General features: G+C 35.9%; 1 protein-coding gene across 2 annotated transcripts; it reads left to right on the top strand.

Annotated features, from left to right (window-relative positions):
• SLC38A4 (solute carrier family 38 member 4) lies at positions 1–27882 on the top strand. 2 transcript variants are annotated; one of them, XM_088141765.1, is made up of 17 exons: positions 40–174; positions 2660–2724; positions 8720–8983; positions 9693–9783; positions 9876–9991; positions 12124–12197; positions 12696–12788; positions 13604–13685; positions 13823–13905; positions 14011–14069; positions 15497–15778; positions 16214–16293; positions 18134–18234; positions 20788–20912; positions 22396–22540; positions 24654–24751; positions 24840–27882. In XM_088141765.1, the coding sequence occupies exons 3-17, from the start codon at positions 8865–8867 to the stop codon at positions 24939–24941; spliced, it is 1650 nt and encodes a 549-aa protein (XP_087997891.1). In that variant the 5' UTR covers positions 40–174; positions 2660–2724; positions 8720–8864; the 3' UTR covers positions 24942–27882. The 2 variants fall into 2 exon arrangements, with proteins under 2 accessions (XP_087997892.1, XP_087997891.1); XM_088141766.1 differs by lacking the exon at positions 2660–2724 and having other exon boundaries at positions 1–174.
• The last annotated feature ends 102 nt before the right edge of the window (positions 27883–27984 follow it).

Below are 27984 nucleotides of genomic sequence, written 5' to 3'. Positions count from 1 at the left end.
GATAGGTGCCATTTTTAAATTAATTTTTAGTGAGAAAGAACAAGAAAAAGAGAAAGAAAGAAAGAAAGAAAGAAAGAGAAAGAAAGAAAGAAAGAAAGAAAGAAAGAAAGAAAGAAAGAAAGAAAGAAAGAAAGAAAGAAAGAAAGAAAGAAAGAAAGAAAGAAGGGAAGGAAGGTAATTTTTCAGTATTTCAATTAAGGGTCAAAACTTATTATGAATTTCTAACTAATATTTCAAAATGTGAAAATTATTCCGTAAAAGTGCAGGTTTTCTATGGTTATTTCATTGCCAAATATGGTTCAGCAGTTGGATTTGATTTTTGTTGGAATTCATTGTACGTCTGATTCTAAATTTGGTAAGGCAATTTATCTGACTTTCTCTAAAAGAGATCTTTATCATACATTATTGCATTAATAATTGAAGAATAAATTGTATGTATCACCATGTTAATTTTGAAAATGTATTGCCTTATAATTATTTTTTGAAATTTCATGTGTACTGTGATTGGCAAATTAATGCAATTCATGTCAGGTTTAACTTCTTCTGAAATATAATTAAGGAGGGTTTATTCCAATTTATTGAAAACTTGTGTATTCTTCAAGAAACTTAAGACAGCTTACCTACATTTCTAAAATTTCCAGGCACTGTTTAAGTGTATCATGTGTATTATGTGTCTTCAGTTATGTCTGCAGCCCATGGAATTTAGTGCAAATGAAGTCCACATTCATGAGGACACACATGCTTTTTGAATCTGCAAATGTACATGCTGTTGTTTGTATGTCTGTAGATTGAATACATTCTTCACTGAATATAACTCAATTCTGTGAGGTTTCTGAAGAAATGTCATACTGTTTTAGATAAGAGCCTCTGAGAGCTCATAGAACCCAACATTTAAGACAGACATTAAGATGCTTTCTGCATTCTTTGAAAGCACATCAGTGTAGATCACTGCCCATCCATGAATTCATGGAGATTCTCACAAGCAGATTTCTTCCCATAAGTAAAACTCCTCTTGTATTGTATCAGTATTGAAAATCAGCATTGAAAAGTGATGTATCTGTGTCAGCCCTTCAGCTATGCCATCCTATGCCTAACCTGTTACTCTTCAGTCCCCATAATGTATAGCCATCGTGGCCTAAAGGTGATTATGGGAACTGAATGTACTTGGAGAGTGCCAGACTGAGAAAGCCCCATAGCACTGTCAGTTATAAGCTCATAATACATATTGACATCACTTGTGCGCTTGCTATTTTGCAATAACACAACCAATGGCCCCCCCCAAAAAAAAAACTGCAGACATGGATAATCTACAGATTTACTTGAAGTCAGAGTTACATATTCCATCAGGATAGGGAAGATGTCAAGGGTATTATTTCACATACTGTACATTCTGGGTTGATTTACCAGAAATTCCAGTCTACCTTAGTTACATGTTTATACAAAGAAGCCCCAATTTATTTCAGTAAGATTGACTTTTACATAAATAGGTTATGAAGGTAGCTTAATCTTTTAAAATGCTCCCTAGGAAGAAAGGCTGTTGAGTTGAGTAGTTATATGGAGGTTGAAGAAATAAATGATTCCATCTGTAGTCATATTATCAATTCAGTTCAAAAAGTCCATCAGGTGCCTTCTATGGAATTTGACTATTCCATAGTCAAGGTGATGGTCTTGGTTATGTTGTCTGGGTCACTTAACCTGTTAGGAACAGATGATGAACAAATGACCATAGCAGAAAGAGCTATGGTTCCTGATTTGAATTCACATTTAAAATAAAGTATTTGATTTGACAAAGTTTAAAGTAAGTTTCGTGTTGGGATAGGTTCTTGATTAAATAGAGCATCCAAAATTGGCCCTAATGCAACTTTAATTTCAGCTACTTGCAGTCAACAGGTAGTGCCCAAGACAGGATGCACAACTGCATCCATATTGAAACAAGGCTGCCCTCTGAGTTCAGCATGACCCAGAATATTGGAACACAGATGGAAATCTAAGTGTGTTTTGACAGCTGCCATGGGTGTGCATCAAAAGAACTGCTTATAGGTGAGACATATTATGAAAGTACCAGTCTAGAGTTCTAGGAGTCACAATTCCAATACATCTGGAGGTCACCAAGTTGGGGGAATTGGCATGTATAAATGAAATAAATAACTAAACTATTTAGCTATGAAAGAGGAATGTGAGGGTTTTGTTTCTTTTGTTTTATTTTCTTGTTTGGATCATTCTTCCCATTGCAAATGTAACATTATTCAAGTTAAACTTACAATGCAGTCTTTAATGTTTCTACTTAGAAGTCCTATTACTTCTTATTAGAAGTAATTAGAAGAAGTCTTATTACCAAGAAAGTAGGAATAGATTTGTAGCCTTATTCTTTTATTATAGAATGATACTGATTTTAGATGATAGATAGATAGATAGATAGATAGATAGATAGATAGATAGATAGATAGATAGATAGATAAATAGATAGACAGATAGACAGACAGACAGACAGACAGACAGACAGACAGACAGACATTGTGATTCCGTTTACCAGAAAGCAAAGTGCCTATGATTATTTATATAGCTAATGCAAGAAAGACAGTGTAAGAGCTCGTGTATCTTAGGAATCAAAATAAGCCTGCAATACAAGCCTAACTAGATTTCTCTGACCTGATGCCAGATTGAGTTATCATTCTCAGTTACCAGACTGATCACAGAGAGGAATATACAGATCTGCTACCTCAGGTAGGAAACAAAATTAGAAATTTGACATTCTTTTGAAACAAATTAAATTACAGATTTTAAAAAACTGGATTTGCTGTCTACTTTTCAATACAGAGTCTATTTTAATTTGTTATTACTCTGCTGGTACCGAAAAATACTTCAATGTTTTAAATGCATTGACTTCTCCGTGCTCTCAGTGCTATAAATAAGTATATAAGTAGCTATTTGTTGGGAGCAACTTACTGTATCTATATTCAGCTAAAAGGTAGGGTTGAAAATACTCCCAGTTGCTAATATTCCAGGTTAAAAAATTAGGAAATAAATCAGATGACATATTAAATAAATAAAACTTGGGATTCAAGAAGGAAACAGGAATTAGAATTATTCATGCTGCTGAAGTTCTTTTCATATTAACTTTTAACTCTGCAGTATTTTAACCTTCACCTTGAATATTAATTATATACCCAATAAGATTTTATCTAGAAATAAATTCAGTTGATTTAGTCAGCTTTACTCCATATAAAGGCCATAATGTAAATATATATGTGGTGCTTAATTGCCTGGCATTCTATATACAATTGATGTGCAATTCTGTGAGATACAGAATTAAGCTTTGCTTTTGATCAGATAAGAATTACGGGATTTCAACTTTCCTGTCATTGAAAGTTGTTTCTTCTTAATAATAGCAGTCACTATTAATAACTGCATTTGGACCACAAATAACAACTGCTATTATTGCCCCAAAATTAAGATTTTTTTGAGCATGGCTATGTTTACTCATACATTTAACATAAAATAACAGGTTGGTTCAATTGTTAAATGAACAGTTTATTCAGATATTTTGGATAATAAATGTGTAACAGTTTTATGAGGAAGATTCGCAATATGGGTACATTTTTGTAGTTCTACTTAAATATACTTTCATATGTATATATCCATCATCATGATATTTGCTTAAGGTAATCAACATTATGCAGAGTGAAGTAAAGGAATAAGAAATAGTAAGCCACAGAAAGTATAGGCATCAGACAAAAGAAAGGAAAGGAAAGGAAACATAGATGGAACTAGTTTACACCAACACATTCACTACAACTCTCTATACCTTTTTCTGCTTCCAAACCATCCTTCCACGTACAATTATTTTACTTGCTCACCAGGGACTCATCATCACCCAGCCATAATTTCTCAGTATTCCACTTTTCCTTGACCCATTCACTCATTCCATACATGTTTTGTAATTTGATCTTCATCAGATCTTTTAAATGTTCTTCTTTCTGGTTACTCTAAGAAAGTAGAGTATTGTATTCAATCCACAATCAATTAGCACCCATTTATTTTTGGTCCTATCTCTTCTTGTTTTATGACACGCACTTCTTAAGTACCCCATTCCCACTGCATTCAATTTTCTTTTATTTTTTCCTGATATACCCAAAGTTTATGTACATGTAACTAAGTAGGAATAAACACATTCCTGCATACTGCCATTTTTTGGTCCTTTCCACAAATACTCATTACTTGTTATAGACCACATACAATCTACTAACTTTCTACCACCATGCATGTCATAAATTTCTCTATCCATTTTCATATTTTTAGCAAACATTCAGCCAAGATTCAGAAATTCATCTACTTCCTTCAACTTTTAGCCATTAAGGTATAATTTGCAATTGTTCATGCCATTTTCCCTGTCAAACAAAAATTACCATGTTTTAATACATTAAATTGCAACAATACTTGTTTCATCATAGAATCTAACTTTCTCTGCAACACATTTGGATTCTCAGTCAACGATTTCATACGTCTAACATCACCCCAAGGATTCCTTATACATTATCCATCAATACATCAAAGAACCGTACATTTTTGTCTTATTCTCTGTTCACTGCTAAACCATTCACTAAGAATTCCACTTATTCTCATGATGGTGTAGGTTCAGTAACTAACCTTTAAGTCCATATTCACATAGAACATTCCATATCTGTTTTATCATACACTGTCTCAAAATCAACAAGTGTTCAACACATTTTCTATCTCATGTTCATACTTTACTCAATGACTTGCTGAAGAGCATAAATCTGATCTGCACAACGCCTACCTGGCATAGAGCTTCAAGATTTTGCTCACTGTCACCACTTGTACCCTTTCAATAGCAATTCTATCAGACAATTTCCCAGGCAACCTTAATCTCCTTTAGTTTTTGCATTCGCTTTTCTGACTTTCCCTTTGTATAAGCAAACCATAATAGCATTGTTCCACTTCTCAGGCATGATGTAATCTTAACATATTTGTTAAGGAAGTCACACAGCCATTCCATATGCAAATCATGTCCATGTTTTAACATTTCTTCAGTTACATTATCTACACATGTAGGCATTCATCAACATTCTCAAAATACTTATATCTTTTATATAATCTTTATTTGAACTCTAACATTTATAACATTTGTTTCAGTTCCATTCTTTGACATACCACTATTGCTATTATACAGATTGTTAAAAAGTTCCTTCAAGCAATTTCTTCATTTCAGTTTCATCCCAAATCATTTCACCATTTTTATTTTTAATCCCATTGATTCCATTGGAGACTACTTGTTTAACCCTCTACAACCACTTTCAAAACAGATTTTATTTCTATGACAATCACTGCATTTCTCTTCATCCACTTTTCATTCATTCTACTGAAAGATGAATTTATCTTTTAAAAAACTTTTCATACAGGACATATACTTTTTCTTCCTGTACTCATTCTATTTTCCTTTTAGTTTCTTTCACTTTTTTCTTTCTCTTCCATGTATATACACAAAAAAAGGTCCATCTTACATTCAGAACTTTTTATCATCCTTCAGTCCTTCACTAATTTGCTCAGTGTTTTATCATAAAAGGTCAAATTAATAATGCTTTTGAATGTTTATACAATCTTTCAATATGTGTACACATGATTTATTATGCTTAAACTGCATGTTTGAAACATACCTTTTTCTCAAGAGATATTCACTAAACTTATCAGGCTCATTCATTATTGGATCTCTAAATGTCTCAGTCACAATAACTCCATAATTAAGAAATAAGCCTAAGTCTGTGCATTCCTATCTAGACCAGACATTGGGCCAGACTTTGACAGCAACACTTGGTTAGCCTGGGGATAAGACATACAATTGAGTATCATCAGCATATTGATGATACCTGACCCCAAACCAACAGATAACTTCACCCATTGGTTTCATGTAGATGTTAAGTGAAGAGAGAGTGTTGTACGCTGAGGCACCCCATAATTAAGAACATAATCTCATTAGCTAGGGGTATTCAGTATTCTGACATACATTAAGGTATGTCTGTATGTCCTGTATATGAGTGTGTAACATATATACACTTTATGTATGTTATTAAATCACCTGCTTCATAATTTATCCTAAGTACATTAAGAAACTGCTTAGATCCAAGAACTTATTAGCTTAGATCCAAGAACCCAAGAAACCTATTAGCTTAGATCCATTAAGAAACTTATTAGCTTAGATCCAAGATCCTGCTTGTTGGCCTCTGAAAGCAAATCAAAATTGGCTTTTTCCCCCTCTTTCCTTCTGAACTATGAAGCTCCAACTGTCCTTTAGGGAAAGAGCTAATAATAATTCTTCAGCCGAGCCTTTTGTTAAGTCACTCTCATTAATAGGAGGAGTCAAGAGTAACGAGTAGTGCAGAAATTTTGGTTGATAATGATGTCCAGAATTGGCTACATGTATCTGAAGATCAGGTAAAGGTAGTATAGAGATATTCCAAAGGTAATGGTACAGGCTGCTTTCCGGAATCCCACTGAATGGAAGACGGCATGTACCCTAAAGTTGCACAAGCATGGGAAGCAATTGTGTACAAGCTAATCATTGAAGATATCCTTAGCTCGAAAGGTACTACATTTATATAAAAGGAAAGGGTGCTCCTGCATGGAAGAGATTCTGGACTAAATTCTTTCCAAAATCACAAACAACGATCCTAGGTGTAGTTTCTTTCCTCAGTCACATTTCTTGTTTCTGTCTCTCATCATGGACACTTTATCTGTTATTTTCTGTCCTTCAGTTTTTAAAAGAGTTTAGTTATACAGTATTCCACATCTTCTTTTCCGCAAGAGTGGAGCAGAAATGCAGGATAGGTTCTTTGCTCATTTAAAATGTGTGTTATGTGTGGCATTGAATACAAGGAGCCCCTGAGCTGTGGAGTCCTAAACCTGTAGTTTGTCCTTATGACATCACTGCTCAAGGAATGTCACTAACTACTAACAACTGCTGTGGCTGGAGGATCTCTCATGACAGTAAGAAGGGCTGTAAATTTGGGGGTTCAGAATCTGTAGTTTTTTAAAAGGCTTTCCAAATAATAGTACAAAGATAGAAGTGGAATGCTAACAAGGCTTCCTCCTGAAGTTTGACTCAAAAATAAATTTTGGAGATAAGGAGGGGGTACAATAAATAAAATATGTGAATTAATGGTGTTTGTGGTATCTCTTAAAATACAAGATCAAAGGGAGTTTGAATTTTGAATTGAATTGTCATAAGATTCATTTTATGGGCAATAATGCATGTGCCTTAGCTATTGCACTTTATTACATAACATCGCATAGCTTGTTGTTCTGCAAAGGTGTCTTAGAAGGCTGACATTACAGGCTTCCAGAAGAGGCTTTTATCATGCAATTGCTCTTTGTTGTGAAACGTTCACAAAATTTTACGGGGAGTTCAGATGAATATGTTTCCTTTGTCTATTGTATTATCCACAATTGCTGCCATTTATTCTCATGGATGAAAAGAATCCATCATGTAAAAAAAAAAAATTTCTTCCTGATGTAGGTCATGCCAGGAATTCTCTGCCTAGGACAAGTGTAGGCAAAGAGTAATTGAGAGCCTTACATAGCCCTTAAGCCAATTTTGAGATGGAAAACACTTAGAAACCGTATGCACGGTCTGAAATAGGTTTTTATTTAATTTAAATAACAAAGTTAAAATTGGGAGGAGGAGGAGCAGGAGGAGGGAGAGGACTATTAATTTTCTCCCCAAGAAAATTTAAAAAGGGGGGCGGGGGTGAAGAATCCATATGTTGGTCCTGTTCACTTGCATCATCACCTACCTAGTGTCATCTTAATCATACCCTTCCCAACCCAATATAGAGGTTTCAAACATCAATTGTTTTCTACCACTAATTGACATGCAGACTAACTGTACACATTACAACTAGTTCCTAATTTTATACAGCTAAATGATATGCCTTTCAGTGCAATATAGAGCTTTTTCCTTTTTAGGACATTTTCATATATAAATGGCAAGTACTTTTCATCTGGAGGAATGCATCTCATGCAATTCCTAAATCTTAGATGGAAAGTCAAGCAATCCAAACTCAAAACCAATCTCTATTTTATGAAGTATGCACCTTATACTAAAATTAACACAGATTTCCTTCAAAAAGAATTTTCTAATTGAAATGTGACCAATATGTTTCAAAAATGGATACTATTCAATTCTGTATTTAAATCTCATAAATGCAATTGTCAACTTTCAATTCAAGTATGTTATCATTTTGTTACAGTTTGTTGTTCAACTGTACTACTTTGTAAATATTTTATAAGAACTAAACCCTGTTAGATCCGTAGGACTTACTCCCAGATAAATTAGTATAGGAAGGCACCTTAAGACTAAAACCCTGCATTCCCTTATTGGGAAACGTTGCCATTAAACAAAATAGGGATAGTTATTTGATTGATTAATTTATATCAGCTTTTCTCCAGGAGTGGTATATATATATAGCACTACAACTCTATGAAGTGGTTTTGGGCTGAGAAAGAGTGAATGACCCCAAATCAACCAGTGAGTTGTCAGAAGGAGGGCTTGGATCTAGATCAGACATGTGTAGGGTTGTACATCTCAGTTTGAGGAGAACCCATGGATAGCATTTTAATTCATACACAATGTTCCTATATTAAAATATTGTTATTACAACCCCACCATTTCTTTAATTTGAGTTTTTTTGTATTCTGTTTATAGAACGAAGTGTTCCAAGAGTCAACCTCTTGTAGAGGCAGAACCTTTAAACAGAAGGCCTAGTTCTGTTGACACTGAAGTTGCCTCAGGGTGTGTGTGTGTGTGTGTGTGTGTGTGTGTGTGTTACTGGAAATCGCTGACGGCTCAGATGGATCGCCTGGAACTGCAAAAAGTCAACACAGAACTTGATGAGGAGAGCAACAGCGGCGAAAGCACTGAAGACAATGACGCAGATATGGTTGATCCAGAGAAGGCAACTATTAGCAGGTAGAAAGTGATACAGTTGCAGAAGGAACAAGACCAAAACAGAAAAGTAGTAGAATTTCACTTGAGGAAGTCAGATGATTAAAGAATTGATATCACTGAAAATCAAAATGCATGCTTTTCCTCTAAAAGACAGCAGCTATATTTCTGAATTTTTCCCACCTATATATCAAAAACTTCTGCAAATTTGCCTGCACAGTTTTACACTTATTCTTAGTATATTGTACCACGCATTATTTAATTTATTATTAATGGCTTCTCTGAGGATTCTCATTGTAAATCTGGACATCCTCACAAACTGATCACATGTAAGTTAATATTTGGAGTCACAGGAACCAATGCTCATTTTCAAATGACAATCTTTCCCTGAAACCCATTTAATGATTTTGGTGGTAGCAAGATTTTAAACTATGAGGAGCTCCACTGCTGTGACCATGCAATATCTGCTCCCTTTCCAGGTTGCTAATCTGTTTCTTGTTACAATTTATGTTGATCTCTTTACTAAAGTCTTAGGGCTAACTGCCTCAGTAATTAAAATGGTTTATCTGATACTAAGAAAGTTATACCTGTACTGGCTGTTCATTGTATTTTATTTCTATTATGTTTCCATGTTATTTTATGCTGGTCAGGGCAAAATAAAGTCATTTTATTTCATTGCATGTTCTTTTCATGGTGATGTCTTATGCTTCATCTGCTTTTTCTCACCTTTCAGCCACTTTGTTGGTGATGATGCAGAAAGCCAGAAGTTTCTTGCTAACGGCTTCTTGGGTAAAAAGAAAATGGAAAGTTATACAGATGAATATGTAAGTTTATTAGCCATAATTATGCTGTAGGTCTGTCCCAGAGATCCGGTGCAACTAATGCATCTTCGTTCTTTTATTTTTTTGCCCAACAGCATCCAGGAAATATATCGTTTGGTATTTCAGCATTTAACCTAAGCAACGCCATCATGGGGAGTGGTATCTTAGGGTTATCCTATGCCATGGCCAACACTGGAATTGTACTTTTTATGTAAGTAGTCAAGTTGTGATTTTAAAAAACGGTTGAGGAAAATTTGAACGCATCTGGTCCTTTAATCTATACATTCTCATTAATCTATACATTCTCATGCCCAGTCTGGTCATAGGATAAAACATCCACCTCTTATGCAATTGGTTAATGAGATAAGGGACTCAATTTGTATTCATGGCCTTTCCTGTTCAAATATTTGTACTAGTCCAAAAAGTGTTAGTACTCCACTTTTAAATATACGGGGCCAGGGGAGGGGGGAATACAGATATGAACCGTTCTCATTTGATGCAAGCTGTGTGTATTTTGTAGTCAGAAGAAATACAGAATACAGAAAAAGTTAGTGGGAGAGACAATCCAAATCAATCATAATATAACCTTGTTAGGGATTTTCTGATGTTCTTAACATCTAAGAAACAATAAGGTAGTAGCTTCCTGTATACAAGTCTGGGCCTGGCAGAATTCACTCACTTGGTATCTGTGGCAAAATCCACATATAATGGTAAAATCCAAGATAGATGATATAGATATCTGCTCAAAATGCCCTAAGCATTTCAGCCTCTGGGGAAAATCCAGGCAATAAATACTTAACCATCTATATCTATTGATAAATGGTAGATCTCTCTGTCTGCCCAACTGGAAAAAAGCAAACCAAAGAATAAATGAGACAGATATTGGGGTACCTTTTAATTAGTTAGATAGCACAATGATGGAGCTGCAGGAGAATGTGCTTGAACTGTACAACACTAAATCTGAAACTGTAACATGTAGATATAGATTTTCTGTCCATCTAATATCTTACTATGCCAAATGTTCTAGCAATGCTGACAGTACTGACATACAGCTGACATACACTATCTATACAGCATATCCTTTGATGGACAACAACAGATGCTTCTGAGCAACTTTTAACTATAGCTAGATCTATCAGAGCAGGAGACAACTTTTAAAAGCTGCTCCATTCAGCAAATGGTTACAATTCTTTCAATCTAGGATCATGCTGTTTAATTTGGAAAAGACTGAAATAATTGGATTTGATGGCTGGCCTACATGGTTAAAAGAAGAATAAAGCAAATATACTCTCAGTATTCTCAGTATTCTTAAATCCTCTCAGTATTTAAGACTAGGGTTAAGTGGAGAAAATTGGGGAAAGAAATGGTCAGCAACAAGATAGTGAAGTTTTAAAAAATAATTGTTGCCGCACGGATTCTAGATTGGATTCTAGATTGAGGCAGGGCTTAAGCATGAGGGAAAAAAGAGGAAATGGATGTAGTTTATCAATGATTTTCTAGTAGTAAAGGATAATTTTACCCTGAAAAAAATGTGTCTTAAAGACATTTCTGTTAGCACTCTTAATTTGCGTGTCATAAACAGAAGATCATGGATGAGCTTTGGAACCAACCTTTCCTCCTCTAACATCTCCTCCCTGCCACCCTCTGCAGCCTGTGAAAAAAATTAGCACAAAGATTTTGACTTGCATCCAACAAGAATTCCCAAGTATGCCCACTAGAGAACTATAACCTAATATCAGTTAACCATCAGGAAAATAAGCAGGGATGTGAACAAATATCCATATAGAGCCACCATGTCCTATATCAGTCTATACCAACAGATCTGATGGTTTTCCTTATAGTGTTTTCTAAAAATAATAAGGTAAAGGGTTTTTTTTTTAATTTAAATCCTCAACTATGATTTAAGAATAACATTAAAATGTTTAACCCTAAACTACTATATATAGTATTCTAAGGCATTGAGAATTCAAGTTTTTATCGTATATCATTCTTTATTAAGCAAATGTATTTTATATTAATGTAAATTAAAATTAAATACTGTATGAGTGGCAGTAGTGTCAACTGAAGAAGGGGACAAGCCATCTCTGTTTTAGACTATATGTAACTGTTTAGCAGTGTATAATTGTTAACAATAAGACAGAAAATATTGTTAGTACAGACTGGGCTTTTAGGAACGCCTATGAACCTCTTTGTGACTTTACCACCCCTTTCTCTCAAATGCTGTTTCTCCATTACTTAAGCTACAATAGCACCCTGAATTAAAGTTTCTATATAGAACTGGAAAGCCTTTATGTGTAGATCTTTTTTATTCATATCTATTTCCAATTTCCATATTCCTTTCAGAATCTTACTCCTCAGCGTAGCTGTAATGTCCCTCTATTCAGTACATCTGTTACTGAAGACAGCTAAAGAAGGAGGTATGATTTACTTAATATGGGGAGGGAGGCAATATTTTGAGTAAGCATATCCCAACTCATAGACTACAAGGCAGATGTCTCAGACACCCAGTCCTGATGTCTCAATAACCACAACTGCTTTTACTACATATTATCATCAGTGCTATCATTCTACCCAGAAGACCCTCAAAATGACCATGTGGTGTTACTAGCTTCAGAGACTGGCAATGAACATTTGCTAGAAACTTCTGCTTCAATATATCAAGGGAATCAGATGCAGCCAAAGAGAATCCTCAGACTTTTATGTCCTATCATTTCCAGTACTCAGTCTTCCCAAATCCTGGAGCCAGCACTGAGTGGTAGTGCAATCACAATTTAGTCAAGTTTTATCTCCTAATTTCAGTAGAAAAATGTTATGTACTTATTTTGAGTTATCCGGTGAGCTGTCCTAAAGGGTCAGATCAAAGCCAACAGATCAAATATTTTGTATTAAAATCTTTCATTTCCTGTTGCTCCTAGGCTCACTAATATATGAAAAATTAGGTGAAAAGGCATTTGGGTGGCCTGGAAAAATTGGTGCTTTTATTTCTCTCACAATGCAGAACATTGGAGGTAAGTTGGAAATGGAAGTGGAGAAGGTTTAAAATAAAAATAATTTGTCTAATGATAAAAATTGGAAACAGTTGTCTACCACTGATGTCATAGTAATCTTGAATTAGATTTAATAGAAATAAATTTCTTAATTGTATTGTCAAACATGGTGTACAAGTAATATATATAATGTGAATAACAGCTGAAAACTAATTTTAGAGTAGTTTAACACTTGATATGGAGCAACTGAAAAATGACATTTGGAAGTGTAAAAATGTCGCATAATTTACACTGTCCAAGTAGCATTTTTCAGTCCTGGCTGATAATACTGCTTTCTAATGTGGATTTTTTATTATATTTATGTTTTGCCTGCATTTGCTATAAGACAGATTTCTTCACAATTCTGGATTACCAGCAAATTACAGTATGTAATTTGGAGTATGTGATTCCAGAAAAGAATTAAGGTGTGGCAGGCAGTTGCTAACATTTGCACTTGTATATTCTTTTAAACACCTTTGGAGATCAGTTTTTTAAGTATGGCCATTTTAAATGATCCTTCTCTGGGATCCCTATCCTGTAAATACTTTTCAGTGGTGGCAACAGCATCACACAAATGTCACAATATATACTTGCGTCCCAATGTCTTTGCAAGTATATAAACAGTAGTATGGGGATGACAACATTATCACACATGTCTTATCATTGTCTATCCTTCCCCACATGAAATTTAGCATGAATAACATTTCTATATGACTGATATTTTAATCAACTGAATGTTTTTTATGCCCCTTTTAATCATCCTATTCATCCTAAGATAATATATTTGCCATTCACAGCAATGTCAAGCTACCTCTTTATTATTAAGTATGAACTGCCAGAAGTAATCCGAGCATTTTTAGGACTTGAAGAGAATTCTGGGTATGTTTTTGCTTATGCTTATGCTTATGCTTATGCTTATGCTTATGCTTATGCTTATGCTTACTTTTTTATATTTTGTTTTAAAAAATCATCTATTTATGAGATGAATTAATTCATATTTTATTTCCTAATACTAGGGAATGGTATCTGAATGGCAACTACCTTGTGATATTTGTAAGCATTGGAATTATTCTCCCCCTTTCACTGCTAAAAAATTTAGGTAAGCAATTACTTATTCAAATGCATAGTTTATCTTTAATTGATACTAAATTAAACTATCCTTTCACTTTTGAATTAACGATGCATTCATTTATTGTTTTTAAAGGTTATCTTGGTTATACAAGTGGATTTTCGCTTACTTGTATGGTATTCTTTCTCAGTGTGGTAAGTGTTGATACCACATGTGGGGAAAGCATGTGCACATTCTTTACATCAGCCATCTGTAATCTACCTCCAGATGGTGCTGGAACTAGATGTTCCAGACATCTAGAGACACCACTTTGAGCATTTTGCTTTGCTTTGCTTTGCTTTGCTTATTTATTTATCATATTTATATAGCCGCCCATCTCACATAATGTGACTCATGCATCAAAATGGCAATAGAGGGTTGATGGGCATAGTCAATGGCTCCAGGTTTTTGTGAAGTTCTCCTCCATTTGCACCACATAAACTGGACCTCTTATGGCATGTGCCATGGCAGTATAAATAGGTGCCAAAGTAGTGGTTTGTGTTGTATGTTAACACTGATTAAACCCTTTCCAATTACATCTTTAGCAGAACTAGCTAGAACTCCTCCAGGAATGGTCAACCAGGCCACCTCCCAAGCACACTAAGATCATGTCACCAAAATCAGTATCACAAAATTGCCAACTTTCACTTGTGCAATTCTTTTTCTTTTGTTTTTCCTTTTGTAAAATTAAGGTTGGGAAACTCTTTTAGAAGCACACCTTTCCATTACCATCCCTAACCTCCCCAAACACAAAACATGACCCAAAATTACACCACTGAAATGTGGCTATTTGGTACTGAAAATCAAAAGTGTGATATGGGGCCAGTTTGGAAGCTGAGGATGTGTTAAAGATGGCAATTGAAGCATCAGGTCTCCCAGTCCTATTTCTACCCTATCCCCAAAACATAAAAGGGCCCAAAATTTGGTCCTGTCACCTCCTCTTGTAATCGGGGAATATTGGGAGGACAAGATGTGGTTCTGATCTCTCAAATACCACCTAACCCTGGAGTATTGTATAACAGCAGTATCATTAATAGCTTGAGAGGCAGCAGAGCATAATAGCTCAGTCTTGGTTAGGTTGCAAATCTTCTTAACATGTTACACATATTAGTATTTTTATTGACACTAACTCAATAAGTACAAGGAACGTGTATATCCAAAGTATTATTTTTTTCTTAATTATTGGTACCCAGGCTGATTTCTATTTATTGCATTATTTCTCAAAATGGAAATGTCTCTGCAATTGTGGATTTCTAAATAAAGATTAAAAGGTATACTGCATATACTTTAAAAATGGAGATCAGTACCAGTAAATATCCAATGGCTGCATTCTTCAAAACATGTTCAGCTTGATATCAGTGGGATGATTTGGCCACATAATAGTCCAAATGAAATTCTGGCATGACATTATATCCAAATGTACTTGTTATGTTTTACTTTTCTGGCAATAGAAAATTGAAATGTAACCTAATTAGCTATAACTTCTGCAAGAACAGTAGTAGCACTGTTTTATAATGAGATCCAGTGCTTTCTTTGTTGAATTCATGCATGTATTCTCTTGTGTATATTTATAATAATTTAGGTAATCTACAAGAAATCTCAAATACCTTGTCCTCTCCCGCTCTTGGACAATAATGTTGGTAACTGGTCCTACAATTACACCACAGTTCCGCTACATGTAATGGCATTACCAAATGATTCTGCTAATTTGGAACTAAATTTGATGATGGACAGCACTAACAAACAGTATTCTTCAGTTTTTGAAGAAACCAAAGCTAAGCTACATCAAAGTGGAGTAGAATATGAAGCCCATGGAGAAGACAATGACAAATGCCAAGCCAAGTATTTTGTGTTTAACTCACGGGTAAGGCCCAGTTATCATTTGCCTGACAGAAAAAACTGTTTAAATGTTGACCTTCTGCATTAAAGAGTCCATTCTGGAAACTTTAAATATGTAAAACTGTACTGGCCACTGCTTCAACTTGACTGGTGGCCATTTTTTTGCTCAATCATGGTTAGAAGTATATTGAAGCAATAGCCCAGATCTATCATGTCTTCTTTCTCCTACTTTCCAAATTTATATACAAGATATGATTGAGTCATTTGCTTCCAAAACAGGTCACTAGGTAGCAAGTTACTGGTCTAACTCTCTTCATCTGTGCTTCTGTCTTGGTCACAGCTTGAACTGTACCAACTACATCATAAAAACCCCTTACAATGTTCAGGAAATTGAATTCAGGTTACCCAGGGAAAAACAAACCCAGCATTAACTAGAGCTGAAATTCTTGTTTTCTTTCAGACTGCCTACACAATACCAATTCTGGCATTTGCATTTGTGTGTCATCCGGAGGTATTACCTATATACAGTGAACTTAAAAAGTAAGGCTGCTCACAGATTCCTTCTGACTTTTTTTTTCCTTTCATAATGGGTGAACTGTTTCCTCATAGTAAAACATTACAGGTAATCCTCAAGTTACAACTATTCGTTCAGCAACCATTCAAAGTTACAACGGTGCTGAAAAAGGAGACTTACAACTGGTCCTCAAAGCTGTGGCCGTCCCAGCATCCCCATGGTCACGTGATTGCAATCTGGGTGCTCAGCAACCTATTCACACTTACGACCAGTTGCCAAACACCCCACGATTACATGATCACCATTTACAACCTTCCCTGCCAGCTTTCCCCAAGCAAAGTCAAGGGGAAGCTGGCAAGGAAGGTCACAAGCTGCTGAGGTAAATCTCCCCCTTTCTTCACTCTTTCTCCATTTCCCCTCTTTCCATGGTCTCTCTGCGATCGCACACATACACACACATACCCCGCACCCTCTTTCCATGGCCTCCCTGAGATCACACCCACCCCACACCCTCTTTCCTTGGCCTCCCTGTGCTTGCACACACACATGCACACACACCCATGCCCTCTTTCCTCAGACACCTTGCAATTGCACACACTCCATGGCCTCATTCCGTGGCCTTTCTGAGCTCATGCCACACAAAGCACCCTATCCCCCAACTTGTGCACAGCCTGTGCCGGGCCTTCCAGGGCCTCTCCCACCCCTTGCAGCTCCCCATGCTCCCTACATGAGACCCCCCCTTTGCCTCCTGCTTAACAACCTGCGTGTCTTGGGTTATGACAACAACCAGGACTTAGTGACCGCAATCCCAGTCCCAATTGCAGGACTGAGGACTACCTGTACTGTTTATTATTTCTGTTTCACTTTTCATTGATTTATTGTTATTTTCTCATCTCTTTATAAGTTTCCATTTCACATTGGGGATATCTGGGGAAGCAACACACATTAAAAAGGGGGTGGGGAGTTACTCATGTGGTAGCAGCTGCCATTTTGACTTTTTTTGGCCCCTCCACAAGGATACTACTTCTTAATGTACTATCCACTATATGTTAGGTTTTTGCTCAATATATTTTATACTGTAATAGTAATTTACTGTTTGGTTGGAATATAACAGAGGGGGACAGCAGGGGAAGAGATAAGCTCTCCTGGGGGCAATAGTAATGCTCCCACTTTCGGATGTATGCAGAGCCAGTCCCACCATGAAGCAACAGACCTTGAATGACAATGACACAGCCCCCCCCCCCGCCCCCTTCCACTCCATTTCAGCTGAATCTGTCAGCTACTTCTTCCTACTGGAGGACAGACCTACATTTATCTCATTTTTCAGCTGGGTCCCTAAATGAAACTAATTTCTCAGTTGTGGCAGAAGATATTCTTGCTAGCAATGAAATAGGAATTAACTGATAATCCTGATGCTTTCTGTATATAGAATAACTTGAAAGAACTGCACCATTTTGTTCTTAATTTCAGCAGCAAAATATTATTATTATTATTATTATTATATTAATGTTTCTAATCACCCATTAACCTGAGTTCTCTTGAGCCATCTTCTTAAAAGGACAAGCAGAATCTCCAGATATTTATTTTTAAATAAAGTGAATAAATAAAGTAAGTGAATACTTGGCTCAGGAAGAGAGCAAAGCATGGCAGTGTAGGGAAATTTAAAGTTGTGGGATCTTAAGAATTCGTTCCCACTTCACAACATTATACTTCCTAAAGTATAAATAAAAACATACAAGAGCCACAAGGCAGAAAAGGAATCTCTCTCTCCCTCTCAGTCTCTCTCTTACACACACACACACACACACAGAGCTACATGAACAAATCTACTAGTAATTAACTGTCCTTTTGCTGTTTTCTTCTCAGCCGATCTCGAAAACGGATGCAAAATGTTTCCAACGTCTCCATAATGGGAATGCTCATCATGTACCTCCTTGCTGCCCTTTTTGGCTATCTTACTTTCTATGGTGAGTCTCAGCTGATCTAAAGCGCTCAGCATGTCTGTGCAGGTTTCACAGTATTCTGAATCTGTTTGCTTGTAATAGCTATTTCCCTTCATTGGTCTGACTTTTTTTTAATTCTGCTTTATTTTGCCATCTGTGAAATATTTCTGCGCAGCAAGGGATATTATTTTACCTGGGCATTTCAGCAGCAACTCCGTATGCTAAGATCACGGTCAGTTATTGTTCGATTCTCTTCCACTATAGTTATGTACTGGAGCTGAATCCCTAAACCAGGGACAAGTAACTGAGTCCAGCCCAAGGGCCACTGTGTCTGTGTGGGCTGCCCTGATGGATGAATGTGTTGCAAATTGGTCTCAGTGCTGGGGATTTTTGTCTGTTTGCCAGTTCCCAGCCTCTGATGCAGCCATACTGTGACATGCACAGCATATTGGGTGACATAACGGGAAAGGGCATGAAGGAAATAACTTATCTTGGAGTGAAATTACTTCTTCCTGGCGCCTTCATGCACTGGGAGGAAGCACCCCTTCCCTGACTCTTCCTTTATGAAAAAGACACTCATTTTCTGCAGGGAAAGCAAGGAACAGTCATTTCCATGAGAGGGCAAAGGAGCATCATATTTATTTATTAGATTTATACCTAGCCACCCAGATGGCTTTCATGACTAAGGGAGGACTACAACTTACAGTCTCCTGATTTCTAATCCACCACTTAAACAAATTGCTTTTCTATTTTAGAAGAAAAGAAAGAAGTTTAAAACAAACATGGCCTACCTAGAGATTTGTCATCCGTGACTTAAATCATGATAAAGAAATAATTTCTCCAGTTTTCTGTTTGTGCAATAATCTCAATGGATTATCTCTACACGTACTTGCTTGGGCATGGTCTTATCTCAACAACTATGAATCCACAGAATATTGGAATATCTGGGAGAATAAGTTAGGCCACAAAAGCGGGATGCTGTATGGTGGAAAAGTAGGAAATAAATCATGAAATAAAATAATAAATCATGAAATAAAAATCCATCTCTATGGAACATGACTTGGTTCCTCTCTACTTGGATGAATGTAGATTTATGTATCCAGTTATTTCTGGTTAAGGTGGAAGTGTTCTATGTGTAGTCCTCCAGATGTAAATCATCTTCTTCTCTACTGGCCATGTTGCCTAAGACTTATGGGAGCCAGATTAGGCCTGAAGCTATTGTGCTGTGTTGCTGATATCTACAGTTTCGGGGGTGGGGGGTAGGTTTTAAAGTCACCCTGTGAAATATACAGCTAACCTTGAGAATAGGGAATTGAATGAGGGCAGGGTTTGTGGAAAGATTACTCAGTCCTGAGAAACAGGAGAGCATGAGAAAGAAACTTAAAATAACCTCACCTTGATTTTGTTTAATATAAGATGGGACAGAGGTGAAAGTGGACGAATATTCAAGATTAGATTATTCTGCATTACTACCATAAAAAGCATTCCTGGAATATCTGCCATGTCTGTTTCTTGACCTGACCTACCATGAACAACTGGCATCAGTCTTGAAAGTCTGTCCAAGTTTCTCTGTATCCCACCTTACATACTAAACAAAACCAAGGAGCAGTTATTTACACCTCCTTTGAGTTGTACAGAAATAAAGGTGGGGTATAACCCTAATAATAAATAAATAAAATTTGAGTGTCTTTCTCATACTCTCCTCTTTCTGAGGACTGAGTCATCTTTTCACAAAGTCCCCCCTTAATGATTCAGTCATTTCTTCCCCATTCCCAAGGTTAACTCTACATACTTTCACTCTCTGGTACCAGCTGGTTCCTGATCTTAGGGCAGGCACATTGGAAGGTCATCTCACATAATGTGTCTTGTGAACCAAAATAGAAAAATGCCAAAATCTCTGAAAATGTATTATGTTTTACAGTCTTGTGAAAAAAATGTCCACTTGGATTTTCCTTGTTTATATAAGCAATGTACCCAGGACTCTTGTTTCATTCCACTTCCTGGCTCAGACTCAGCCAAGGCATTACTGTCTCTTTCCAGACACACACAGAGATACTAAACTTCAATGTGCAATTATAGTTACAGCCCTTGTCTGAAGCACTTGGTTGCAAAAATGCCACTATGCAGTATTTCTACCATCTCAACTAGCCAAGGCTTTGAGGCTTTCTAAGTTGAACAGAACAAAATTAACTCAGATACATGTACACCCACACACACATAGACAGACAGCCAAACAACCAAACGTCATATATACTGATAGCATTAGCAATTTACATTTATTTTCTTTTATGTTGAGTGGATATGAAGGAATGTTGTTACTGCAGGAACTGCTGTAGTTTGGGAATTAGGTGTCATTTATTTTATTTACTTAAAAAGCTTAGATCAGTTGGAAGATGAAATTATTGGCTCATCGTATTCTCTGTCAATATTTCAAGGCCAGCAGAAATTATGATGATCAAACATTGGCTTCAAATGTGATTGGCAGGTGGAAATAGAGTAAAACTGTCCAGTGTGAAGGTGCACCAAGTAACAATGAGGTTGCTTGAGAAAACTAACAGTGATTGTTCTTTTTTTCAGGTGAAGTAGAAGATGAGTTGCTTCATACATATAGGAAGGTTTACACCTTTGACACTCTGCTTTTGTTGGTCCGCCTTGCAGTCCTTGTGGCTGTGACTCTCACTGTACCAATAGTCCTATTCCCAGTAAGTCATTACTTAAACTTTGAACAGCCCATCCATGATTGGCTGAATTCCCGTGCCCTTTCCCTCTGCTCTTGTAATTCATTTCAAGCAACTCAGCTGTAAAATAGGTCTGTTCTTTAATTTTTAATGACAGTGGTGACCTAACATTAAAACTCATACAGAATATTGCAGACAAAAATCTAGAAAGGTAAATTTGAGCATCTGGGGGGCATTTCAGATTAACAAAATTGACCTCAGGAATTATACTAATGATCTTCATCTATTAAAGAAAATGCTACAATAGCAGGAGAACTTAGAGTTCCAGTTCAGTGTGATAGCTAGCCATGCCCTCTTCCAAGGTACTCCATTCTAAAAAAAGGCACATAGAAGAGATGCTGAGCATTATGTGACTATGAGTACATTCTCTTCTCTTAGATAGGGAAATTCTTCCATTACTGTTTTTCCCCCAAAAAAACTGTTTAAGGAAACATATTTTGCTATTATTTATGGGTGGTACTATTTTGACTAAACTAAGATCATCCTTCAGTCTTAAATACTGCTTATAGAGGAAATGCTTGTGGAAAAATTTAGAACCCAAAGGAGTAGTGAGTAGTCTCCATGGTACTAAAATCAATGACAAAATAGCTATTGGCTTATTGTTTTTTATAGACTTGATGCTGATGCCATTTTTTGATATTTGGCCTGCACTTAAGACTTTTTCCCTTTTAACAAGTCAGGCAACTTCAGTGTATTGTTGACCACAGTTACTAACTGGAGCTGCTATTAACCTTTTACCTAGTTATTATCCCTGCAACTACATAACAGCCATAGAAATGCTGTTCAGGTTTGAGATATTTGCTGAGCAGGCCAAACAGAATCATATAGCCACATTTATTTTTCCAGATGTCCCTTGTAGGTGGAACGATAGAGTGAAAATATATTTGATAGACACATACAAGAAGCAAAGGCCCTGTTTTCGTAAAACCTACAGGAAATCCCATAAAATTGATTGCTGCAACTGTTAGCAAAATTTGAGAGTTTTTGACTCTCCTCAATTCGGATTCAGTCTGGCAGAAGATCAGACACAAAAATACCAGCTGAGATCTTAAAGTTTTATTGAAAGCTTGCCAATAGAGTCAGCTGGGGTCTCCCTTTAAGACAGAGAAGAACCCCGATCACACCCAAAGAAGATGATTTTATACATGTATAAACTGAATATACAGAAATGTCTGCTTATGAATAAGAGATATCCATCATGGATTTCACTGGTAACCATGCTGACATCCTTTTCCAAGTCAGGTTTCATCGGTATCTTTTTAAATTGCCCTTTAAAAGTAGAACTTATTTTTGGTATTTTCTTATTTATAAAACCCCAGGATCAAAAGGGCATGTTTATAAAGATGAAAAGAATTGAAGTTATAACATTTCTTGATACCAAATGTTTAAAGAGCATAATAAAACTAAAATATGCTGATTTATGTATTCATGTTTTGCTTTTTTATAGATCCGTACTTCCCTTACCACACTTTTGTTCCCCAGAAGGCCTTTCAGTTGGATAAGACACTTCTTAATTGCTATTGTTATCCTTATATTTAATAACCTTTTGGTCATCTTTGTCCCTACTATTAAAGACATCTTTGGATTCATAGGTATGTGTGGATTCTCTCTCTCTCTCTCTCTCTCTCTCTCTCTCTCTCTCTCTCTCTCTCCCACACACACACACACACACACACACACACAGTTTTTAATATAGAATAGGAGTGACATAGTAACATGTTCGTTTTTGCTATATCTTCTTTCTCTAATCTGGTACCTAGATGTGCTGGATCTAGAATTCCCTGCCAAATTAGCCAGTAACCATCTTAGGATCTGAGAAGTTGTTTTTTTATACACCAAGGAAGAGGAGATTCCATCTTTCCATTCAGGTGCATTTGTGGGGTGGGGGTCAAAAAAGTTAAGATGGCAGCCATGACTATTTGACCACCCATTTATACAAATGCAACACACATAGAGAGGGACAGGTCTTCAAGTGCACAGTCATGGCAGCCATCTTGATTTTTCGATTCATCCCTGGGGACGCCCATGCTTCCACCCCTCACAGCAATTGGGAGCCTTTTATATAATAGTTGTTGCATAGAGGAAGTAAAACATCCTCCTCCTGTACAGGTGCCAATCCAGATGAGATCCCCACACAAAGTTATACATAAGGTTAGATTGATCTTTTTCTAGTTTCACATGTGAGGAGCCTCTTAGAAATAGATGAGGCATCCTCTTTCCCTACTGTTTTGCTTACTCTCATTTCCTATATAAAAATGAGATCTCGTAAGTACAACTTGAGTTAAATCTTGCCCCTGTTATCTAGGTCTTCTAGAATCTAACCTTTTAGATTTAGCGATGAAAATTGTTCATCATTTACACAATTGGTCAGGCTTGTGGCCATTAATTCTGGAGGAGGGGTGAGTAGAGACTGTGTTCTAGATTACAAGACCAGAAGATTGACTTTAAAATACATTATCAGTGCCTTTCTTCTCTTCTGTCACATTTTTTCTAAAGTTTAAAAGTGTTCATTCTTGTATTTTAATTTATCACTGTGTTTTGGCTTTGGTATAATTTTATAGGCATTGTTATTTTTCTATCACTGCGGTCCACTTTGGGGAATATTTGTTGAAAAGTAGACTACACATTTTAACAAAAGCAATTCAATTTGAGATTTTACTTCACAGGAAAACATATAATTCTGGAATTTTCTCCATTGTAGAGGTATATCTAGTACAAAAAATAGACCCTCCTTCCCCAGATACATTCATAGAAATGTCAGATATTGTAATAGAGGATTCTCATCTTATATTTCTAACTTCAGGTGATATAATTTACTGGATATCTGATAATGCAATATTTAAAAAATATCTGTTCAGAAGACAGTGAGTTCAGCTTGGCTCAGATCAGGTTGGAGCAACAACTCTAACCTTGGAAACTGAAATTTAATATTGGGTCTCCTCTGTTACTTTTGTGGAAACATCAGCAGTTGTTTCTTCCCCAGCATTTGAGAAGAAAGGTTCAAGGGACCTAACTGAAGTGAAATGGAAGGAGAAGGTGAAATGCAAGCATTTGTTACAGCACTGGAAATGTTAGAACCTCCAATATTGGAGTATTCCTCCTGCCAGGCTTCACCCCAGAGGTTGGCAAGCAATAAATCTCACTTCTCCAAACAATGAACCATCGATTTGGGAATAAGCTTTCTTGGCAGGAGACATTCAGACAGTTCAGCTAGATTAGACTTTTTGTTGCAGATAAGAATGAAGACATATACACACAAATAATTTATCTTCTGCTATGCAAATAACTCAAAGCCTTTATATAGGACTATACCTCACAGCAGTGTTTCTTGACCTCAGCAACTTTGAGATGTGTGGACTTCAACTCCCAGAATTCCCCCACCAGCATGCTTCAAAGTTTAAATTCTTGGATTTTTCTTCCTGTCTTTGTGACTCAATGGAGACTTGATGGTTTGCTTGGTAGCCTTGGATGACAGTCAGGTTTATATAATGGCCAACCTTAGCCTGGGAGTGCTGGTTGCCACCTAACTAGATTCAGCTGTTATGTCTGCAGAGAGAACAACATTGGCATATTACTTCCATGAAAGTGTGTATATTGCAATGTTACTGTACTTTGGAGAGAAATTAACAATAATAAGCCTCTTTTTTTATCCCCTTAGTTTGTCTTCATTTCCCAAACAGTAAGAATATGTGTTTCCTATTTTAGGTGCCTCTGCTGCAACAATGTTGATTTTTATTTTGCCTGCTGCCTTTTACCTTCGGATTGTCAAGAAAGAGCCTTTGAGGTCACCTCAAAAAATTGGAGTGAGTCATCCAGATTTATCCAATTAATGAGCTATGTTATAGCTCTTCCCATTAATTAATTGTTGTTGCTATGCTTTCCCAATTACAGGCCCTGATTTTCCTCATTGTTGGCATCATCTTTATGTTTGGGAGCATGACTCTAATTCTCTTGGATTGGATTTACAACTCTTCACATTCCAATCAGCATTAATTTGGAAGGAAACTGCAAGTGTTTCTTTTTCTTTGCTACTGGGAGTGGTTGAATTTCATCAGCCATGTGCAAACAAACAAACAAGACTTTTGACGTATAGAAGAGGACATTACTTCTAGTCAATAACTGCAAGATTCCAAAGACTTTGCTAATACCACTAAGATGGACCTATGGCGGATTAAATCCTCCTTCAGTAAAGGATGGTTATTTATGCATTCACACCTGTGTCAATTTTTTTGGGACCAGGTCAAAATAAAAATGTGTATTGTGGAGATGCCAGGATCTAATTATGTATATAGTCCCTCAAATAGACTGTTACTTTAGTTTTGATAACTACTATTTCTATAAACTAGAAAGCAATGCAGCCCTTTGAAAATTATGCTGGTGTCTTTTAACTAGCCTGTGAGTATGGTTTATTCTGTATTGTACCCAATCCTGAAAAAAAGAGGTTGGAATATTTATAAGTTATCCAAAAGTGGAGATCACCTTATTGCCAAAAGAAAACAATGTATATATGTATGAATAGTGTATATACGCAGATAAAGAAAAATAAGATAAATGAAGCTATTATTGTTTTAAATGGCTGTCTATAATATTAATAAGTACAATCAAAACAAGATATATAAACAGCATTAATCTCTGTAAGTAATTCACTTACTCATCAATCAATTATATTAAGTAATTACAGGAGTGCCCACCAGGGAAGGTGAGCAAATGTGATAAATGCTTTGTTATACTAACTTTCAACAATATTGTCTGTTACAAAAATTGGCTGCCATTGGGGACTGAAAAAGTCCTTTCCTTGCAACTGTGTGTTATACAGAGAATTCAGGCCAATGGATAGTTATAAGTGACTACTGTATCAGAATTCTCCAATTTATGGCGCTGTGCTCAAAAGACAAACTGAATCTCAGCCAACCAAAGCTGGGTCTACTGTTTAATGCTACCCAAATACACTTTTTCTTCTTTACGTTGCATTTACAACTTCCAAACTGGCTTTGCAATCATTCTTTGGCTTATGAGTTGTGTTACATTGTCAAAAATGAGCACTCTCTGTCCCACCAATAAATTTAAAAGTTCATCATATTGAGAGTTTCTCTGCTTCTACCAGCCGATAAATTAGTGTAATCTTTAATATGATGTCAGTAGTTGCATGAGGATGTCTAATCATGACAACTAGAATGGGCTCACTTGTCAGAGAGAGGCTGGTTTTAGTGGGATATATAAGTATATATAACATACATCAAACTGATCCTGCACACGTAATTCTGTTTTGATCTTAAATATTTAACAAACTGGATCTTGGTTTGTAATTTGTCTTCCACAATAGTTCAGATGGATTTAATGCACTCACAAGAAATGTGAAAGCATGCCAACTAGTATTGTTCAATGCATTTGAATTTGATAATATAGCCAGTACAGGACATTGTAAGCATTGATATATATGTTCCATATAAATATGTATGTACATAATATTATTCTCTATCAAAAGTTCCTGTATGGTATAATGCTTTGATTTTTATATCTAAGTTTGTGTAGTTGTTGCTTTACTATTCCCAAGCATGATATCATTTAGAAGCAGCATTGTTTTAATGAGCTCTAAAGCTTCATTTCTCATTTCCCTGTTTGAAATTTCTGAAAAGCCCAAAGAATACCTAAATAAAATGACACATCAAATGTCACTAAAATAAATGACAATAAACTTATAGGATTCAGGGTTGTTACCTTCTTTATTGATCTGTTCTACAGTGTTATATTATTTTGGACTACATAAACTACACCTGCAATTCAGTGTGAGGGTTCACATTTATTTTCCAGACATACTGTGTTGCTGATTATGACTTTAGTCAAGAGTGGAATATTTTGCTAGTTACTTTCATATAGAAAACAGACATTTACAGTGTTAATTCCTGTTAGATATTTTATACAGATAAATAAATTAAGGAGTTTTTTGGTTTTTTTTTACTGTCAGAGTTGTCCATATCCCACCACTCCCAATGTGGGAACTGTCTTTTTCAAGACCAAACTGGTCTCTTGACAAACCTTGTTATATTTCAAAGCACATGATTCCCAAAATTTAAATTCCACTGATTTTTTTTTCCACAAGCAAAATTTAAGTATGCTTGTACCTCCTCCACTGAAAGCAATGATGTATAAGGTATATAATTATGGTTACTTGTATATAATGGATTTTATTAGGAGGACTGTTTTAAAGAAAGATACAATGTTGTATTTTCTAATATTCTGAAACCAATACTTTTAAATGTGCATATTGGACCATGACTGTTTAATAAAACTTGCTGCACTGGGAAATACAGCAATGAACAGTTAACTAATTTCTGGTACTGCTAGAATTTTATTGCAAGTTATACAATTGTTTAGGATTTTTGCTCCATATCTTTTATTTCTTTAAGAATCAAGATTCCAACAGACCAGTTTCACAACAGCTAAAAGGGTGCACTAGCATTTTTCCAGCATTACTACAATGAAGAATGCAAATTTATTGTACTGAATAATGATGATGATGAAGATGATGATGATTTCACCAAAGGAGAGGCCACCAGTCTCAATCTTCACTGGGTTCACGGGATGAGAAGTATGACTTCTCCCCTTTAACTACAATTCTGACCAAACCAATCAAGAGAAAATGGAGCACTTGCTACAAATTGCTTACCAGGTGCAATTTATTACACTGGTGTAATAAAGACCTAAAGGCCAAAATAATGACTTCCATTCGCAAGGAAATAAGTTATTTCACGATTTTCAATATTTTCTTTGTATTTTTACAGATAAATAGGGAATAGTAAATAATAGTGAAAAAAGGCATTTACTATTGTAAATACTAGTAAATTAGGTATTATTATTACAATATTATTTTGTAATAATATTCAGTTGTTGCTGATTAATCATGTGTTGCATATCATCAAAGTTACTAAATTTTAGTATTCATGCTACCACTATAGGTTACAAATAAAATCATTGGTTTGATGTTTTAATTGTGTGTTTTTCTTGCCTGTTTTTTATTAAAAGGCATGAAAATAAA

This window comes from Python bivittatus, unplaced genomic scaffold (assembly GCF_059951505.1).
Source record: "Python bivittatus isolate LINGU-HERP-01145 unplaced genomic scaffold, Pbiv_v1 ctg000330_np1212, whole genome shotgun sequence".
Lineage (NCBI taxonomy): Eukaryota > Metazoa > Chordata > Lepidosauria > Squamata > Pythonidae > Python > Python bivittatus.
Note: the sequence above shows the minus strand (reverse complement) of the source record. Positions and strands in the feature narration are given on the sequence as shown.